Source organism: Camarhynchus parvulus, chromosome 3 (genome assembly GCF_901933205.1).
Source record: "Camarhynchus parvulus chromosome 3, STF_HiC, whole genome shotgun sequence".
In the NCBI taxonomy this organism is placed as follows: domain Eukaryota; kingdom Metazoa; phylum Chordata; class Aves; order Passeriformes; family Thraupidae; genus Camarhynchus; species Camarhynchus parvulus.
The window spans coordinates 100,971,922-100,994,270 of NC_044573.1; the positions used below are offsets into that span (position 1 = coordinate 100,971,922).

The 22,349-nt window shown below is 37.3% G+C and overlaps 1 protein-coding gene across 5 annotated transcripts in view; it reads right to left on the reverse strand.

Annotated features, from left to right (window-relative positions):
- EPHA7 (EPH receptor A7) overlaps nucleotides 1-22,349 on the reverse strand; it is a 165,655-nt gene that overhangs the window by 110,827 nt on the left and 32,479 nt on the right. For all 5 annotated transcript variants that reach the window (XM_030944409.1, XM_030944412.1, XM_030944408.1 and 2 more), the window contains exon 4: nucleotides 21-176. In XM_030944409.1, coding sequence (XP_030800269.1) covers nucleotides 21-176 — 156 coding nt within the window. The remainder of the gene's footprint in view (nucleotides 1-20; nucleotides 177-22,349) is intronic.

Here is a 22,349-nt window from a genome sequence, read left to right on the forward strand (position 1 = left end):
TAAATTCATGACTCACTCACTTGTGCATGCGACATATGGTGGATCAGAAGGTGCTCTATAATAGCTATCTTCACAGTCGCATCTGGAAGATCCTTCCTTGTCAGAGAAGCTGTGAGTAGGGCAGCGGGAGCACTGCAGATCTTGTGAGGAGGATTTGTAGAACCCACGGCCACAAGCTAAAGCAGAACAAAACAAATTAAGACTTAGATTTGCAGGGACTTCTATCCTGTCTTTTTTTGTTTCTGTCACATGAGGTACACATTTCTGTAAACACCTAAACTGACCACTCTTATGTTGGCTCAAGCAAGATATGGTCACAATTTCTTTTTCTTTAGATGATGCTGTTAATGATTTTGTGGCATTTTATAAGTTCAAGTATATACTATATGTACCACAACAGCTGGCAGTACAATATTTTAAAACACAGGGCCACATAAATACAAGAAGCATCTGTTTTTTGTACCAAAGAAAAGTACAATAATGGTGTGAAATATCTGGGTGCCTGCAATAGGCCTAAACAAAAGGAAGACACTCTAGAGATCTGCTGTAAGGCCACTGAAGTATTTACAGTATCTGAACTAGTTGTTTTGGAGCAAAATTCTTCGTCCTTATTCTTCCCTGATCTCAGAAATCCAAAGAATCTGTAACCCACCAGAAAAACCTGATCCTGAGGAAAGAATGAGGCATGAACACTTGCTTAAAAGACGACTCTGGTAAGAACATTAAGAAAGAGGAGGAGAGCAGACAGCACAAACTTCTCAATTGGTTTTCCCAGTTTCACAGAAAGACACAAGTACGTTGAAATGAACTTATTAAAACTCTCAAGGAAAAGACAAAAGGTAGACAATAGGAAAAGACAAAAGTTAGATAATAGGAAATATAAGAGAACTACTTGCTTTGGTTTGCTCACTGTGAACCCATGAAATTAAAAAATGTGTTGTGTTACAATGCTGATGTTTAGAAATACTTCTAGCAGGTACTGACACAGCTCCCAAGTCAGAAACACACATGAAACACATCAGCCATTAGACTTGCAAGCAGTGCACTGCAACCTAGACAGTTTAAGAATGTATAAACTACGAGAACTGTAGGGAATGAGGAAGAGGGAAGTGGGGATCAGACAACACTAAAACTGAAAAATTAAGACTCAGTTTCAGCACCAAGGTTACAGGCAAGCTTACAACATGCAAAACAAAACTAAAAGTCCTCCAGAATCTTCTCATAAAGCAGAAGTATTTTCAACCAGACTATTTAACTCTTTTCTTTTTTTCTTCCAACCATAACAGACAGTATAACCTTCTTAAGCCATCACCTATATGCAAAGGAAAGGGACAGGGGTGAAACTTTGTACTGGGTATCAAAATATTAAATCTAGTTAAATAGTCATTCTGTATTCAGAGTGAGAGAATTTACTTTGGTTACATTCATATTTGCTTGGATATTTTCTCAGAACAGAAATGCAAAGTATCAAAAGACACTGATATTTGGAACAGTTATTTCAGTTGTCTGGTACTGCAGTGATGGAAAGAGCATGAAAACAATGAACTTTATCCAAAGCTCACTAAGTCAATGAGGAGTACCTTTGACTTTAATAGCCTTTGGACTGGACCCATAGTGTTGCTAAAGCAACATGAGTCATATTAGTCTGATTAATTTTATGCAACAGAGAAAAAAAATAAATGCAGCAATAATTGAGACAACAATAGATAAAAGCTGATGAATTATGTAGATCAACAGTGGATCACAACAGTAGGAAATTCGGGCTATTACTCTATCAATATACTAAGACTTTTAAGAAAAATATGCCTAAAATAGCCATAACATTTAGAGCTTGTTGTGTAAAAAATACCCCAGTGGATGGAAGCTAAATTATTTGGCAGAGCCAATTAGCATGCAAAGCTTGTAGCCTTTGATTTTGACAAAGGGGCACAAGTTTGCATTAGAAGAAAAACTAGTCCTGCTTGCAAAATGTGCTATAGCTTGATTTTGCCACAGGAGCTGTTATATATGCTCTTTAGAAAAGACAACAAAAAGAATTTTAGAGAAGCACTTTAGATAAACATGACCTGTGAATTCATAGTTGTGGCAAATTCAACTCAAAATTATCCTTTTATACCTTCATCCAAGGTTGTTTCAGAATTTTCTGACTGAAGCGCACAAAAGCTGAACGGATTTGTATACACGTACCTTAAGAAATGCATTTAAACTTCTGTCCACTTTTTTAGTACTTGCAATAGAAATGTAGCTAAAATTACCAAATAATGATTTCCTGCCTTTCTTAAATTGTCATGCTCCTCTTATACCAAACAAAACACTGGACAAATAAACCGGAACTTCCAACATGTAGTCCTCTGCAAAGCAAAGAGCAACTTAAAAGGCAAAGTTCCCTACTGTGTTTCCAGTCTGTCCTTCTCAGCAGGGAACATCACATGGCAAAGATGCAGAGAGTAAAATAAAGATTTCAGACAGAAATAAAAAAATGTAAACAGAAGACCCCTTTTCAGTTTTGGGTTTGGTTTTGTGTTGTTTTTTTTTTTTTTTGCTGATGACTTGATCAAGACATTTATATGTTTAGTCACTCACTATTTAAAGTAAGTGTGCATTTCATTTCTTATTAGAGTTCAAAGGATCTGAGTGTCTGTGACTAGTTTACATGACTGAAAGCCAATTATTCTCCCGCACAGCATAACGCAGGCGGCAGGTTCAGGCATTCATATCATGCTACCATTCCATTAGCTTTTTGTCCACTAAGAGGCTTGTGACCACATTTAATAACCACCCCTTTAACTTATAAATCTTAGAGATATAATGGGAAGAATATTCTAGAACTGAATTTTTCAACAGTATGAAAACAGTACTTTTAAATAGGATTTTTAAAAACTTCGTAGTTCTTCAGAAAGGAGGATATGCAGGACTGTACACTATAATTAAAGGTACTCATTGGAGGAATACAACTAAATTATCCTCCTATCTTTCTTCATAAAATTAAATTTCTCACTTTTTTTTTTAGGCTAACAGTAGAATACTTCTATTGCTTAAAAACTGGGGGCCTATGGGTCCTTATCTGTTCTTAAAACATACTATTGTCCTTGCAAAGAAAATTACAACTGAAAACTCTACTAACATGGTGTTGCACAGAGCACTTATGAAGGTGTGAGAACTTGCCAGTCAGCTACACAGATAACAGATGGGAAAGAATAATTCAAAAATACTGGTTTGATTCTTTTTTCCATTCCTTTTTGTCCTCCCTTGCCAAATTGCCATGGTGGATTTTTTTTTTATTTTATGAGTAATTTAGATAGATTGTTTTGCTCTACACTATTTTAGTTCTACATATTTTGATTCAATTTAGTTCTTCATGTAATATTTTTAAGATTACAGGGACAGGTGGCATAAAATCCCCACTGCTGCTACCTCCATAAGGAACACTAAAAATGTTAATTGCAAAAAACCAAAAACAAACACAGTAGCCAAACAACACTCAGAGCTCCGCACATGCAAATCTAAAGGTGATAAATACAGCTACTCTTTCACAAAAGTATCTTGTGGCAAAGCTTCAGGCAACTCAAATGACATTTGATCACATCCATTTTAATATTTCATTTCATTAGTACAGAAAAGCACTCATTAGCTGCACTTCTTCGCCATAAAGGGAGCCTAAATTATAAGTCAAGGCACAGAACTCAAGCAATGACAGAAGATATGCAGGGGGATATTACTGGTCAGATGGCACTCAGATGTTGTAGTTCTAATCCTTATCATTGCTGATCTGATTAAAATGTGCACTCATTTGAGGTTCCTCAAGCAAGTTCAGATCCAGCAGTAGTTTTGCAACTGAAGGGCTTCTGGGGTATGACAAATGGCAGTACAGGGGTGGGGAGAAAGGCAAGAAACGCAGCACAAAATACAACTCTCTTCCATTCATTTTGTTGTGTCATTTATGGCTGCTAATTTATTAGAACAGCTCTTCCCAGATGAAGCTCCCATTTTGTTCTAACAGCTGCTCCAAAGTCTTACAAGTTACTGACAGCACAAAGACACAGAATAGCACCTACCTGCCTGACCTCAATCAGCTTAAAACAACACAACAATTAGGTTTTAATTCTTTCCCCATATACTATAAAATCAACAATAAATACAGAAGAAAATGTTGTTCCAGTCAAGGCACAATTCTTTGCTTAGTATCTTAGCCTCAAAACTTTTAGGGACTGTCCATCACTGACCCTCCCAGGGCTGACCAGCTCCATGGACTTGTTCACTTATCTGCAATAGCTGCTCCTTCGAGCAAATCTTCTCAACTCCTCCATGAAACTGAGATTTTTCTCATTGGGAAGCTGGCAGAGTTTCAATGTGAACTACAAAGACAATATGAACAAAATCTCTCGGACAACAGAGCTTTCCTGGAGTTGGGGTTTGAGACTGAGGAAGCCCTAGATAAAGCAGTACACTATACTATGAAAGACCCTCCAGAAAATCATACCAGCAGTCCTTCTGGGCTTGGACTAAGTTGCTTTCTTCTGGCACATCCAGTAGCACTCAGCCATAACAAGGATGTATGGTGGCAGCGGGGGCTGGCACGGCTGGGGCATCAGGGCACAGTGCCCACTTGGAAACATGCTTAGCATATGCTGAAGTCAGGGCATTTGCAAACAATTTTTAGCCAGTATGTTTGGGATCCCTTAAGAGCCTACACAAATACTGTAAAGAATGGAATTTTGCAAAGCCAAAAGTAAATACTGAGGAATTAATGCACTCTAACAAGAACTATGATGCCACATCTGTGGCATAAGCTGCTGACTGCACCTAATGGAGAAAAATAGCAGCTTCTCTGCTGTGAGCTCATCACATGCTTTAGTGGCCTGCTAGAGATCAAATAATGTATATGTTTCTTTTCACATTTATAAAAAATGTCCAAGGACCTCTGGAAAAGGGAATGAAAGCAGATGTAGATGGCAACAAACAGCAGTCTGGAGTCCCATTTGTGCGACGGAAGAAAGGAAAACAAGGATGTGTTAAGTACTACTCATTTTTATGTAGCCTTTTTACTATAAAACACTATGAGATTCATTTTGTGTCTAGGATAGCTAGGGAACTTAAATTGCGAGCAATGATGGAAATATGGCGAGGGCTATGAGTGACATATGTAACAATTAATGCTTATATAAGCAAACGAGAAAGAATAAACAGTTACAGGGCACTGACACATTAATCAAGAAAATTATTTGCTACAACAATGAACAATTTTTTAAAAATCTCCATTTTTCAAAGTGCAAGGCTTCCAGGTGGCACATCAGCTTAAGACTTAAAGGCCCCACAATTGTTTCAGCATGTCAGACACTTGATTGAACATGGCTTTTGATAATTAACTTTTGAGTTTATACGAAAATAATTAAAGAGGTGAATGCACTAATTACTGTTTAATCCCATTATAAAAAAGTAGACTGGTGTAAGAGGATAAGAATAAAGATGACATACTGTGCTAGCAGAGCAAGAGAGCTTGTCTATTTACCCTGGTTTGCGCATCATTCCCTGAGTTTGCCATCACTAGTAAGCCTTGGTGGTGTGACAGTTTTATGCAAGCTAAGATGAAAGTAATGTTTAAAAAATAACACTTTTCAGAGCCAGTGTCAAAGGATGACAAAGGAGTAATCACAGATTTTCAACAACATCAGTATTACCTATTAACTTGGGATACCAGGCTGGTCCCACTGAGAACTGTGGGAAATTGCCCATCTTGGAAGGGCTCAGGTTTTCCTTTCCCTTTCTCTTCTCACTTGAATAAGTTGACTATAAGTGATCCTATGCATTGTATTTTTTCCTGCAAGCAGTGAGTAGAATTTGTTTAATATCTGTGTGGGCATGACTTGCCATTTTTATGATTTGTTTCCATTATCTTAATCAACTCCCTACCTTTCTACCTTCTCCAAGCCTGAGAAAATTAAAGAGAATTCAGCCAACCCTCTTTTCACAGAAATTATGTATACATAAAGAGTGCATGCAGATGTTTCCTGGATGAAGTTATGCAGCTGCAAAGACTTTATTAATTATAAAATGCAAAATGGATTGTTCTGTAATTGAAACTCTCTGGGGCTCAGATACATTTGAAAATTAACATACATATATGTATGGCCAGGACATAGATGGATGCTGTTAGATTATTTATTACAGATGGATATTTTAGCTAATGCAGGGAAAAAAAAAAAAAAAAGCTGGTCTTTCTCCACTGGAGCTTTCAAATATTTGCTTCATAATAATGTCTATGGTTCCATAACTCAGGACTAAAAGCACAGCTTGCAGAAACAGTACTCCCACTGCTAGTGTTGCTGACCTCATCTACGATGGACAGGTCTAGAATCTTTATTTTAATCCTATTGACAGTGCCTCAGTGGGAGTAATTATAACAGTAAGCCACAAATCCAGACCTCCTGTCACTGATATATTAGGGTTTTTCACAACCAAAATGAGCAGCAGACAAGGATAAAAAGCAACATGGGGTAGTGATTATAGAAAGATTTGTCAACCCCCTTCTGTATTAACCTGCTACAAACACATGACAATTTGGCACAGGAGACATCAGAAATGCAAAAGGTTTAACCTTTCACAGTGTCAAGAAAAAAAAAACAAAATTAAAACATTTGGGGGGGCATTGTTCTCTTACGGGATACTTGGCTGGTAGATCACATTGGCCAAAGGCACTTTGTAGCTGAAGTCTCTAAAAAGTTTAGATAAACTGAAAGCAAACCATTATAAAAAATTCCCAACTGCAGATTTCAATGTGAAATATTAGACACAAGAAATCTAGTAACAAAAAGAGACTTCATAACCTCTGATCCCCTTTTCCAATAATTTGTGTATGTTCCAGTCACGGCTATGTTTGAAACTGTAAATTACTTTTATGGTGAGAGATGGCATCTGTTATGCCTTCTCTGGCACCTAATATATATTGTTTTATAAGGAGCTTAGACTATAGTATTTTGTCTAACTACTATGCAATGCTAAATGTCTAACTGAAAAAGAAGTTTATTTTAGCTTGATTTTTAAACTGCAATAACATCTGAAGATTATTCATGTTTCAACTAAGGAACTATGTGGTATGTTTTATTCAGAGTAAACTCAGGACTTTTAATGGTGCCTAAGCTACAGTGTGAATGACATATCTAAATAGGGTTGTCCCAAGGCTTCATACCATCATTCACTGAATGTTTGTTGTTGCCTGTCAGGAATTTCTCAGACCTAATATTCATTTTCCAAGCCTACAATGCTCTTGTCTTCCAAAATCCTGCTAATGTCTTTTGAGAGATGTTCACATACTGCTGGTCACAAAAACAGAGATCCAGAAAGAGAATGCTTGCTAGGTAATAGCTGCTTGCTAGGTAATAGTAACTTGCTCTGATTTTTACACTGAATGAAGTGAAAGCTTCACCTCTCTATAAATCTGCTAAAAAAAAAACCAAAACCAAACAAAACGGAGACCCAAAAGTAAGCCTGACAGCATATGTGTCTTTTTAATTTATCTAGCTGCAAAGAAACATAGGCACCAAGCAGTACTCTGCTGTTTTCCTGGCTAATTTATAGACAAGGACAAGGTAATCAGATTGAAGAACATATCCCACAAATCAAAGAATACCCAATGTCACTATACTGTAACAGCAAAATTACCTTGAATCTAATCATTCCGAATCAGCACATAAAAGACTACATCTAAATGGCAATTAAAGACATGCTATAATATTCTGAGGAGAATTAATTAACTGGGTGAGTTAAAAGTTGTGCATTGAGGCTATGACATAATGTTTCTCTAAATTTTCACTATACAAGGATAAGGCATGTGCCTGTCATTAACTTTCCTGGAAATGACAAATATAAAGCCATGAAAATTGGGGGAAATGAACATGTGAGAGATACAAACACACTAAAAATGCAGAGATATGTAACTCTGTTACTCTGCTACAGAGTTCAAAACTGAAAGGTGGGTTAGAAAATTAAAGGAGAAGAGATATTCTGGGTTTCCCGTTCATTCTTTTCCTTTTTCTCCCCTTTTGTTCAACCATGCCCTTCCCTCAAGATTAGGTTTGCAAGGTGCTTGAGTAGCTTCTGCTCAGAATTGAGTGACAGCTCAACTCATTAGCCAGTTTGGCAGCAAATGCCCCACACTTTGCAGGACGTGGTATAGGTTCATCACAAAAAAAAAGAATACATGCTTGAAGTATCGTCAGCAGTATAAATTTTATCCGTCTTCCACAGAAGGTTCTCAACCAGTCAGAAAATTAATGACAAATATGCAGATAGCTTCTGCATCTTTAGGTTTTGGCTATTGTTCCTTCCTCTTCTATTAAAATGGTAATATTCTGTTAAAAAATTTTTGAAATTTTTACTAAAAAAAGAATCTGTTAAAACTATAGTGACTAAGAATTCAGCAAATCTAAAACTACAAACCAACTTATGTTGTGAAAGCTATGATGGTCTGATAGGAAATTTGTATGATTATCTAACTGAGCAGAATAACACATCTCTGGATGCATCAGCAGGCAACAGAGAACTGCTGTAACAAAAAGAAAAAAGAAACTGGCTGTGCAAACTTGGATATAAGTGGTGCTTTTTTTTCTCTACAAATATATGAAAAAATGATGCTAAATTTGTCACATTCCTGTAATGATTTTTTGGTTGGGTTTTTGTTTTGGTTTTGTTTTTTTTTCTACTCATATAAAATTCAATTCAAACAGCTGAAAGAAAATAAAATAAAACCAAAACTAAACAAACAAAAAAACCACCCACCCCAACCTGGTGGTGATGATGAAATGAATACAATAGATTGTTTTCATGAGATTTTTCCTTAATTTATTTGCTTCCCTATTCTAGGGCATAGCTCAAACAATGAAGCTCGTACAATATTGCCACCTAAATAATGAAAAACTCACTGAGTTCATCAGGGACTTTTGACAGGGGAGATTCTGTGACTAAACTCCTCTGATTTCACACAGGTTCTGTACAGCCATACCTTGTCTGCCCATACACAAATTAACATTTCCAAGTGTCCAATGCACACTTGGGATTTGGTATTGCCAGTGTGCCTTAGGTAAGGTTTCCTGTTGTTTTGTAAAGAGAACGAAAAACATCAAAACAGTAATGAAAATAATTGATTTTGGGAAGAGGAGGGGCAAGTATTTTGGGTTTGCTTGTTTCCTAAATAAAAATACAGTAAAATCTGATCACTGACAAATAATTTGGAAAATAATTTTTAAATAATTTTAAAACAAGTCTTTGAATTTCAAGCCAACAAGATTTCCATGGTATTCTGGGTCTTCTTACCTGACTTTCCAATGTAGCAAAGGCCTTTGGATTTAACAAGAAAATCTTTAACCTCTATTACTGTGTTCAATCCTGGGTCCCTCACTACAAGAACACTGAGGTGCTGAAGCAAGTCCAGAGAAAAGCAACAGAGTTGGTGAAGGGTCAGGAGCACAAGTCTTATAAGAAGCAGCTGAGGGAACTGCAGTTGTTTACCCTGGAGAAAAGGAGGTTCAGGGAAGATCTTATCACTCTCTACAACTGCCTGAAAGGAGGTTATATGGAGGCGTGGGTCAGCCTCTTCTCCTAAATAACAATCAACAGGACAAGAGGAAATGTCCTCAAGGTGTGCTAGAGGAGGTTTAATTTGGCTGTAAGAAAAAATGTCTTCTCTGAAAGCAAGCATTGGAATAGACATCCCAGGGAAGGAGTTGAGTCATCGTCCCCTGAGGTATTTAAAAGATGTGTAGATGTGGCACTCATGAACATGGTTAAGCAGTAGATTTGGCTGTGTTGTGGTACCAGTTAGAGATGATGATCTCAAGGGTCTTTTCCAACCTAAATAATGATGTGATTCCTGGATATTAAAGGTAAAAATGTACAGTGGGATGCAAAAGTACTGAGTACTAGGTAGAACTGGGTTTTTTTCACTCTATTATTGATTTTTTTAAGAAACTCCATTATTTTAGAATCTTTTAGCCTCATTACCTCAAATCAAACAAACAAAGAGCGACGGTCACACTCTAAATAGCAACCTTATTACACAGCACCACTCCACCACAACTACGATATGACAACCTTTTATACAGAGCAGTGAACACGTCCCCTGACATGAGCATCTCTAATGCCTCGTGAGCCCCCCAAAGGCTCTCATTTCCCTTGCCAAATGAACATCCATAGTCTTGCCAGCACAGCTGTCAGAATCTTCTAATCAGAGTCTCACCATGTTTTTTTCACTAAATCTTACAAAAATTGTTTGCAAATATCTGAAAAGCCCTCTGACTCGCTGGCTACCCCTATTCTTCATTCCTGTGAGCAGCAGTGAGAAACCTCTAGAAGAAGAAACATGCACTGGTGAAGGGAAGACTCGATGAAAGCTTTACTGACAGTTACTTCGAAATTACCACCAGAGGCATAACAAAAAGAGGGGTAAGTTTTGGTCTATCATTGAAATATGTCAGCTACATCTACCACCCAAGGAGATCTAAGTGTGCAGTATCAAGGTTTACAACTCGCTTTTCATCCTTCGGAGGATGTTCCTCAATCAACAAGTGTGGTGGCTGCAGGGGACAGATGGCTTATGCTGTCCCAGGAACTGCAGATGCCTTCAGGTGGGTATTTCTCAGGCTGTCTCAGACTGGATCTGTCCCTTTGCAATCTTCCAGGAGAATCCATACCTTGATTTGCCTGCCTGACCCCATTCATGGACAGGTATGGGTGGGACAGGATTGGCTCAAGCCAGGTGGAGGATACTAGGCCAAGTTTTCTAAGTTTTCTTTACCAGGATGTCATGAAGTTCACCTTGCCTCTAAAAGCCTGAACACTCAGACAGTCTGTTTTGCTCAAATGCTCAACACTGATGTCCAAAATACAATGTAGACACACCTATGCTGACAAAGGAGTTTCCCAACAGCAACCTACTTCTGCAAAACATAAGAATTTATTATATGGGCAAGATAGTTAATATGTCACTAAAGCCTTATGTATAAAGCCTTGTGATATTCTACTGTAAAACTAACTTTTGTGCTGTTTTATTGGTTCCTCAATCCAGTTTACTCTACAGCCATTAAATGTCTATGAAGTCACTAACACAGGGGCAAAGGGTTGCAAAATGGAGCAGAAAGTGGAAAAGGAGTAGAAACACCCCTTACAGCAACAATGTTTAATCAATGCATTAATAAAATGTAAAGGTAGTAAAAATATAATCTGAGTATCTTCTTGTACTTCTGTGGAGACAACAGCAATAAGCTTAATCATTCTATCTTTATGCCAGACTCCCTCTTCCCACAGATGATTCCCTCCAAAAACCCCAAAAATCCTGCCCTACAGCTCTCCAGATAAAAATAAAATCTAAGAGTTTCCTATGAAAGCTTCAGATAACCTGAAATCTTTTCATGAAATCATTTTAGGATTAATGAAATAATGAAGGTCTTTTCATGGAGTCTCAGATCTCTCTCAGATCCCATGGTTCAAGGATAAAGTTCTCTGTAAAGCAAGTGTTGCAAATGAATCTGTTCTGTTTCTTCCTGAAGCTTTGAGACAGTCAACTTGTTGTGGATGTTTAATTTAATTTAGCTGTAATGGTGCTTAATAATTGGCTGGCAAGAAATAAATCTGGAGGGCTTTCTTGTGAAATAGAATAGAAGCAGGCATCTCTATAAGCTTTCCGATTGAAATGAAGCTAAAATAACTTAATAACACATTTTTGTTTCCTTTGGACAATGACCTACTATTACCATTCCAGGCCTCAATCCAGAAAAATTTTTTCACAGGTTTCTGTAACGCATTCCTCAAGGCCATCATTATACAACAGTCAAATCCAACCAAACAAAAGACCAGCTTCTAAGAACCCACAAGAGAGAAATTACTCCACTTCAGCACAACAGTGCTATAGAATCTAAAAATAACTTTACTTGCATATCCTGGTCTCAGATATTTCTACATCTAATGCTGATTGTCCTACTTACTCAGAAAAAGTATGCTCATGCCCTTGAATCCATTGTGGTGCTTTTGAAGGAACTTTAATGCAAAAAATAAACTGTTCTCCACAGTTACATTTGGTTTGGAATGGGAAAAACCAGAAATGCTGCCAGAAAGGAAACAAAAAATACACTCTGATTTCTTTAAGAAAGAATTCCCATCCAGGTTCACAGAAGACAATAAGAAAATTATCAGTGCATAGACTGGAAATTTAACTGTCTTTGTAAGAATTTAACTATAATCCTTTAAAATAAAAATGGATTTAACCTCTTTATCTAAAGATTAGAGTGTCAGTTTATTAAGGGATTACAAACACACAACTCCCCTTTAATGAAAAAAATATAAAGGAAAAGCATTACTATAGTAATTCACTGACATGAAACTGAACTGGAACTAAACATGAAGAAACTTCTGCGTTTCAGTAAGCATGTGGTAAGAAAAGCATTGCTAATTCTGACAGATTTATCTGTACTAGTTTTTATGATAAAACTCCTTGGATTCACACAATGCTTTAATTCCAAATAGTACAGCATGAGTTGCGATACTGTGAAATGAAGTTGTCTTTACTAATTGCATACTCTGAACAGAAGTGTGTCTTATAGCAGAGAGCTTATCAAATCTGCCTGGTTGATCCTTATGATTTGAAAATGTCACTTTCTGCTAAGCACAGAGAAAACAGGGAGGGGCAATAAAGTCGCTCGAAGATAGCAGCCATCCAAAAAGATAAAGAACACGCTGAGGAAAAGCAGACAACAGATTGCAGAGACAGAACAATCACAGATGGAGGCCAGGTGGGTGGGTCAAACAATTTTTTTAATAAAAGGTTTATTTTCATATTTAAACAGTACCCCGTTGTGTAAATGTTCGGCAAAGAACTGATAAGAAAATGGATTTGTAAGTGCATTTGAACAAACAACACGTCTTACAGTCAAGAGGGGCTTAGTCGTATATAATTAAGGGATAATGTGCATGGCTGAAGAGTGTATGATACTGCAAGTGATTAAACACCACTGCAAAACAAAGGAGTTAGATATTCAAGGAAGCTTTATGGAACCAGCACGATGCAATCTCAAAACATGAACTTTATTTTTGTTAAAGAACAAGAGGATATTTATCTAACCAGACAAAAGATTTTTTCACTGAAAATGCTGCGCACTTCCAAGCTGTTCCTGCCCAGTAAGCAAGCTAACTAAGATTATCACACTTTCTGTTTCAGTCTATGCTACTATTACATTTAATCCTTTAAAACCCCTAACAGAACAGCTCTGTGTACATGTAAGGCCCAGGTTTTCTGGAATTGTGCAATCATAGTTTTCTGCAAATTTCCAAAAACTTACTGGCATTAGTCAGCTGAGTAATTACATACCCTGAGGGCTTGAAACAAGCCCACTAAAGTAATAGGTGTCTTGGACAATGGATGACCTGAATCATGCAATAAAGACAAGGCAAACAAGGAAGATCATAGGTCCACTGAGACCACTGGTATTTCATAGCAAAGACTGCAGTATAGACACATTAACAATATCCATTGCATCTGTCCAGCTGCCAGGTATATTTTCAAGGATACCAATATTCTAAAACATTTGCTAAACTTTTAAGGGTTTGGAAACACAGAATTTCTATTTTTAGGATTTTTTATAATTTTTTTACATTTCTGTCTTGGGTTTCCACTTGTGAAAACAAAAAAGGAATAGAAAGAATGCCAATATAACACTAATGCATCCACATTTACATTTTTGTCTGGATGCAGAGTGAACTTTTGAAGGGATTTCCCAGTCATCCATGTTTACTGTGTTTTGGTTCCCACCACATAATCTCAGAGCAAGTGAACAGGTTTGTTTTCAGAGAAAATTAACCAGAAGATGTGCTCCAAGAGTGAAACTTATGTGTTCCAACTGCAGTTGGATCAGAGTAGACCTACTACAAATAACACCTTTCTGAAATTTATTTAGTGTCAACATCAAGTCCTCAGGACAAACTGTTTTGCTCTATGTTCACTCCTATTGCTCTATTCTCCTTGCTAGTGACACCATCATGAGGGGTAAACATGAATTCTTTATTTAGATAAGCTTTAGCTGTTGGCTTTGATTGACAAATCACTACTTAAAATATCTAATAGATGTAGAGGTGACTCAGCATCCTAACTGTGAACAATTTGTATCTCAAATGATTTTTTGTGCAAGTAATTCTTCAAATATCTCTGTGTCGTTTGTTAGAAAGACAAACGTCTAAAAGTTGGTTCTTTAGTGCTCAAGAAATTGTACAATTCCTTGAAAAAAAGAGCAAGACACTGAAAGAAAAATAATGAAGGAAGCAAGTTATAGCCATGAACAGAAAGAAAACAGAAAAAGAAAACAAAAGCTGATTTATGTAAGTGAGGGGGGAGAAAAAGTAAATTTTTATAAAGTTCAATAAGAGGCAAGGAGGCCCAGTTCATCCTCGCCAGTAGGAACTGTCCATGTTACAGAAGTGCTCTCACAGCCCATGGCAAAACTCAGTTTTCCACTAAAGGTGGATTTTAGGGTTTTTAATTAGGCAGCTCTATTCAAAAATCATTCATTCATTCATTCTCAAAAGGATGGACTGCCAAGTAAGAAATAAAACATATCCCACAAAGGCGTGAAAGTCATGGCAATGGCCCAGGGGACAGCAGATACTGTCACTGATAAAAAGCATTCCCTGGTATCTCCCTGGCCTCTAATGCATTTCCATCTTAATTTCTGCTACACTACCCTAAAACATACTGGCTCCCTAGTATTGCTCTCCTTCTTCCCCAGTTCTGCAATTTTCTGCATTAAATACCTAAATAGTGGGGTTTTTTTCTGGATGATAAAAGATACACATAAACTTTAATTTAAGTTAATTTAATAAGAATTACAAAGATGGAACAAATTCAGAGAATAGAGTGGCTGTAGAGGTCCACTAGAAACCAAGGAATAGGGCTGAGCAAGGGGAAACAAAACAGGCATGCAGACCTCATGTGGGGTGCTCAGTTCCTCCCCTTCCCAACTTTTTCTAATCACACAGCCAGACACATTTCCATTACACAACCCACCTCCTTATCACCAGCAAGCACACCAGTCCAGCAGACCCACTGATCTCAAATGGGTCTCCTCTGAGACAGTGACAGGAAAGCTACACAAAGGATAAAGGTTGGCCAGTTCTGACACTGGATTTAAATACAAAGTCAGACTGGGACCTGGGTATCCTGAGTCTGCCCTGAGGGCTTCTGCATGAAAAAAAAGGGCTGTTGGGAGGGAAAAATCAACAGAAACTGCAGCAATGTGATAGAGTGTGAATATTTTTAGAGAAGTTGTTCCTTGATCTCTACTGCCCAGCTGACAACAGGCCACAAATTAAACCTTTGGGATGTGATTTCTCCCAAGATTTTACAACACATAAATTTCAGTTAGTGCTTACACATGTTATGTGCAGCTCAGTCCTCACTACAGTCTATGGAGACCCAGGACTCAGTGCCCAGTTGCCAAAGGCTGTCCTGCCAGGTCCTCAAGCTAATGGTCCAAAAGAATATGGGTCTTCTGTGACTCCTGTATCACATCTGTCAACCTACATACTACACACTGTACCCCACTTTAAACAAGACCAGACAAACAATGTTTACAAACCCAACCCAAGCCTCTTGCAAATGGTCAGTGGAACTGCGCTCCAGGCAGCAGCTTCAAATAAATCCTTCTCTTGCTTACCTGTCCTGGCATGCCTACATAAAGCATCCAGTCATTGGAATTACCAGTAACCCTCAAATGGCTCCCAGCTTCATAGCCTCACAAAATATCTCCTGTTTTCATATGCATCTAGCCTCCTATGAGGCTGGGTACTGATGAGAAATTAGAACAGCGGATTGTCCAAAATTCTTTAATAATAGCTGGATCCACCTAGATCCATACACATAGCATCACAGAGCTTTTTATAGCTTGTCACAAAAAATCTTGGTGACTGAGCCAAAATGAGTAATGTATGCCTACAAGGAATGAGATATCAAGCTGAGGTTGGCATATTTGAGCTTTTGAGAAAATAACTGGTGCACTGTAACTAGTACTCTAAATTCAAAATAAAATACTGGCGCAGTCAAGTTGTTTATGACTGTATTGGGTTATTATGACATTTACCTGGATGGTGATGAAAACTAATTTGCTATGAATACAAACGCTAGCTGGCAATTTCCTGCTCTACAGCAGCAGTACAGATAGGACACACATTTGAAGACTCTTAATTTGTGGGCATGTGTGTACACATGTGCATGTTTCATGATCATTCATATTTCAGTGATACAACCTTCTTTACTGGCCTATCATTCGGCCAAAGATGAATGGCATGAGTAGCAAATAGTTGGGGTGAACCAAAGAACAAGTAAATGTACAGTTATTGGTGACTTCAGAAGGTTGCACTGTTAAAGACTTTATCAAGTACACATTTGTTATGAAGAAAAATGAAAAAAACCCTCTATTTTTCTTTACATGTCTCATTGTTCCTCCTTCTTTGGAACAAACTAACCTATGACATCACTGAAATAGCAGATGCAGAAGCCATTTTTTAGGCTTTTTGCCAATATATGCATAAAGCTACAATTATTAATTATGGACTTTTCTGAGGGATCTGGGAATCCTTGATAACATGCTACTTCCTGCACTACAAAGTGTGCCAACCCCTTTGCCTAACTACTAATTCTCATGTTGAATTAATAAAGCACCTCTGTGCACTTTTGTGCCCTTTTGGTTTCCATGTCCTATAAGGCCCGTAAGTGCTTGAAACTCTAGTCTGCATTTAAGCCACAGCTTTTAAGACATGCTATAATTACTGGGAATTTTGTGAAAACAAAATGTCATTCAGAATAAGGAGTTATAAGATGCAAAAAGGAATGCAAAGCTTGCTGGAATCTGTTTCAAATGCAGTGAGAGGTTTTAACTGTGTATGCCAACACATTTGATGTAAGAATGACTTTACTGGACATATTTGCAAGAATGAGCCCAAATGTACATCAGCACTGCAGGAATACTGGTTTTCAAGTAGTAACATTCCCAACAAGAACCTCTGGATGGACCCAAGCCAATACATCCACCAATCTGTGCTCTCCACTTATATTTTTCCAGTAGTACCAGAGATTTCAAACAGCCCCTACTTTGTGCTGGATTTTCACTCATCCTCCTTCAGTCCTGAACACAGCATGTATTGTGGATTAGAAGTCAAAAAAACCTGTTTCATCAAAGTCTGATAATAGGAGTTTGTGAAAAAGAAATTGAATTTAATGTGAAAATAGGTATTGCTAGGGTTGCTGTACTGATTGCTTTTCTTCTTTCTTTTTTTTTTTTAACTGCATTCACTTACAGCATCTGCTTTGTGTTTGCAGTGAAGCTGCTATAAAATTTTCCATCAGCTGTAACTGGTCTGCAGAACTAAGGGTTTCTGCTGTATGGTTTAGAAATACAGATACTTGACCTTTTCTGTGATTATGTTTCTACAACATCCTTTGGCAGCAAGGCTCACAGTCTAATCAATCGTATAGTAATTGTCCTAAAAATTAATATAAATTATTCCTGACACTGCATAAGCACATAGTACTTTTATTTATGTCCACTGGCATATCAAAATAAAATACTACTTTTTTCTTTGTAGTATTTGTATTTGTTGGCAGACTTAAGATTTTACACAGAAATAGAAGAATTTCTGTGCACTGATCTGCTTAAAAATAATCCAAATAAACAAAGCCCAAAAAAATCCAGAAAAAAATATCACAATCTTACAAATGATGAGAACAAATACCAAGCCATACTGGTAGATGAGTAGGTTCCACATAAAACAGATCTTTCAGGTAAGAATGTCATAAGAGAAGAGGGGACAAAGCAAAACCTCAGACAGACCCAGAATTCAAGAAGATTAGGTGGGGTTTATGTGCTTTTACTAGTAAATCAAATGGAATAATACAAAATTTGAGGAAGAGATTGACTTGTGGTATTATCTCAGCCTGTATTGTCCAGCTAAAAATTTGACAGGTATATAGCCCATTTACATGCAGCTTTTTGCATACACAGCAAAATTTATGTCTCCTCCTCAAATTTTATACCACTTCTGTTAAACTTAAAAGATTGATAGCACTGCTGTTCTCATGAAGGTCAAACAGGCAATGCAAACTTCTGCTCCTTTTAGTTCCTAATTTTCTGTAGAGTTACCTTAACTGTGTAGGGCTTAGGTTCACTTTATTAAGGCTGTAGCTATGCTTAAGTATGTCAGTGAAGCGGGAAAAGGCAATTTTTCTGTATAAAAGAATAACATAACATTTGGCAATCCATACATCTGCATTATCTCCTTAATTTTCTTTCTGCATCAAAAGCATTTTAAAACTGCAGTCATTTTCTCTAGTCTCAATTTCTTTAAATAAAATGATTTTACATTTCAACGAACTTGGGCAAATATTCCCTTGAAGTACCTATTTCTTGAAAGAATAATGGAATTCTAGAATGGTTTGGGTTGGAAGGGACCTTAAAGATCATCCAGCTCCGAACTCCCATCCCCACCCTCCGCCTAGACTAGGTTGCTCAGTGCCCCATCCATCCTGGTCTTGAACACATCCAGGGATGGGGAATCCACACCTTCTCTGGGCAATAGATACGGTGCCTAGAAGAAGATGAGCCCAGTAACTCATCATCATGGCAACTCAGCTCTTCTAGTTTGCCATTTTTCTATCAGAGAATGTGCATACTATTCTTCCAGGCATGCTAACGTATTATTGCTTTGTCTTCTTCAGCTTGAATTCCTGACACTGAGTACACCAAACCTGTCTGTCAATTTTGAATTCCTATTCCCTCATTAGGGAACTCAATTTACTTTTTCACTGGGTCTGTCTTCATAGATCCTCATTCTGAAGTGACCAAGTCAACAATATATGCACAATATCCTTTTGTCACATGATGAGAAATGTTTAAAATGAGAAGTTTAGTCATTGTTTTAGCCATTGTTCCACTTGGTTTCAGTAGAGCAAAATGCAAAATACTGTTTTTTCTTCAGAATTATTTTATTCAAGTACCTCTAAGCCTAATGTACATTTTTGTACCCTTCTCTTTGTGATAATAGCCATTAAACTAGATTTCATATTAAGAGCTTCAGAAAGATTGTTACCCTGCTCTGTTTCAAATTTCATTAGCCATGATAAGCTATAGTACAACCTGAAAATTTAGGGTTTATGGCCTCTATTCTGTTTTAAGCAGAAGTATAAAGTAGAAGTGGAACAAACCCACACCTGGTTTTACTTTGAGATTTCATCCTACTTCTCTATTACCTACAATAGGTATTTGTCCAGTTTTTCAGGCTAAACAGTTTTCTTCATTGGAGAAAATTATGTAGAAGGATGCTGAGTAACAAGAGTAATAAGTCAAAATTTGTGTTTGGGATCCATTCCCCACACTGGCACTTTAGAATTTTGTTACCAGACCCAACTTAACTTCTCTATCTTCTCCAGTTAAATAATGAAAAATAGGTGCAAAGAAGGAATATATTCCCATTAAGTACATGGAGATGAGTACCCCAGAATCAACTGATTCCTCTTCTTGAGTCTGGCTGAAACACATAGGCATTAACACAGTAAACAGCAACAGCCTTCAGTAAAATCTGTGCCATTTCAGAAGAATTTAAACTGCTCAAAGGAAAATATCACTATAATAGAAAGTACTTTATAACAGCTGATAGAATTAAATAGAATAACTGACTCTCTTCACCAAAACAAGCATGAAATGATAAAGTGGAAAAGAGCCTTGCTGTCAGCCATAGGATGTACCTAACAGACAGGCACATTGAAGATAAATGCTTTATTCCTGCATCTTTTTTTCTTCTGGGTTTCAGGAAAGGGCTGTGGAGGTAAGAAGGTAGACAAGGGGCTTTTATTGATTTTCTCTGCTATACTTGCTCTTGCTACTTATTAAGAGCTGTGGAAATTGCCCATAGCTATCTTTTCCCATGTTTTTTCTAGCTGCAATACTGTCACTCCTCTCTTTGTTCATGTCCTGGAAAAGTAGTTCCTCTAAGGACCACTGCTACAACAGCAGCAAACACCTAAGTCATATAAATGAAGACAGTAAGAGATGTGCAAACACCTCACAATATTCCAAATTCTTCTATTAATACCACAGTCATTTAAAGAGGTGAAGACCCTCAACGCACCACCTACAGTTAAGACCATCCAAAAGCACTCGATGGCAAGAGAGACCCCAGAGGATCAGGCTGTAAAAGGCTACCTTTTTTTTAACTATGGGTCTTATTTTTCAACTAGAGTAAGACTCTTTGCAACTTTCCTTTAAGAATTTGCAATGGTGTCAACAACAGTGGCAGTAGGGACAGCAGCTTTCCAAGCATCTGTCACGTCGGTGCTGGGGCCATCAGCAGAAACAGATTGTGCAAGAGACAGTTGTCCCATGTGAACCAGCAAGATTCAGCCAAGTCCCTCCATTCCATACTGATCACTGATGAAAAAGATTTTCTATGAACTGAAGGATAAGTTCCTTGCAAAAGAAAAACAAACCAAAAAACAAACACACACAAAAAAAAAAAAAAAAAAAAAAACCACCAAAACCAAACAAAACCAAACAAAAAAACCCACAAACACAAAAAAAAAAGAAACTCACAAATAACCACCAAACCAAAAATCCCTGAGCATGTTTTACGACTTACTTTCCCTGAATTTCTTCCAATAAATGCACACTCCAATCTCATAAATATTCCCTAAGGAGCACCATGCATTCTGCTGTCCAGACATTGGGGGAAAGGGTAGAATTAAGAAAAATCAACCTATGGATGACTAAATATTGATGAATATGGCATGAATTCTGAGGCGGGTTGTCCCCTCCTCTGTCTCCCACATCGTAATTTACAGAATCTTCAGTATTTAGAGTCACAATGTCAACCAAAGTCAGAAGAAATAGAATTCTAGAAAGCATTACAACCATCATTAGCACTCTCTATCCTGACTACTTATCAGACACATATAAATCTTGATGCCTATGTGACTCACTATGATGAAATTAAATGAGAGCAAGCAGAGCAAATGCATGTCTACTGCTTTTATCTCTAACCCAGTCAGACAGTCATCAATATATTTGAGCTACTGCAATATATTCTGTAATATTTCAGAATATTGTTATCATTTTATTAACCCAAGTATCTTTAGTATTTTCTTCATCTCCACCGTTCTTTAACGGATAACCCCTCTCCAGCCCTGACTGCATTATCCAGCATTTTATACAACGTGCTCCTTGTTATTAAAAAAAGAAATTATTTTCAAATATACATTTAATTTATGCCTAATATAGTGAAAGAAGAACTAAAATCAGCATGCACAAAGGCAAGGAAGGAAAGCAGCTAAGAGTCCATAAGGACATTAAAGCATGTGGTATCCCTGTTCATAACTGCATGTATGGTAAAGGAACAGAAGCTGTACATTCACACCAAATCAATCCTCTGTTTACCCCTAGACATTTTAATCTGTTTCCTTAAAAGGACAGGTGCTGATAAAGATTTGAAACAGAGATCAAATTAAGAAAATGACAGGAAAAAAGAATCCCTGCTGCTTCAAAACAGCATTCTCACCGGGATCACATTTCTTGAATATTCTCCTTCAAGGAGAAAAGCATATCATTTTTTATATTTAGCCAGGGAAGGTGACAGACTGAAATCAGAGTTGCTAAAACCAAAGCAGGTAGTGTGAAATCTAAGAAAGTACAGAACTGGGAACGTAAAATGAGGAAAGGGCTTATTTATATATTTTTTTTTCCATCTTTAGAAAACCAGCACATTATTCCAACTGAGCTAACATGCTCAACTGTACTGCAGGATTACAAGGAAGCTGAAGACAAAGGTTTCATTCACAACTCTACTCTTTTACAAGGGATAACCTCCTGCGCAGATGTAAAGTCAAGTCACGTCTGATGAAGTTCGCTTCTCCTGGGACAGTGGACAACACTTTTGGAATCAAAATAGAAAGAGAAACCTTGATCCTGTATTGTTCAGTGTCCTGTACAGATCAAAATTTAGTATAGGAAGCAGTGCATGTAGATAGTTATTACAACTATGTTAAAAATCAGAGGTTTTAACCTTCCTTTTCATTTTCACCATTACACAATAAAAACATTAACTCCTTCTAACAGCAAGGTGTGAAATATCTTTAAACATCACTGATTTTACACCATTTACTTTCTCTTACTACAGGTAATTTAAAATAAATCATTGTCTGTGAGGCCTAGAAATGTACCTCCTTTAGATGTTTGTTTTAGCCATGATGTCTCTGCTTTATAACATCACAACTAGCTGTCATGAAAATTAATATAAGATAACAAGCAGAATACTTTGGGTCAATTCCT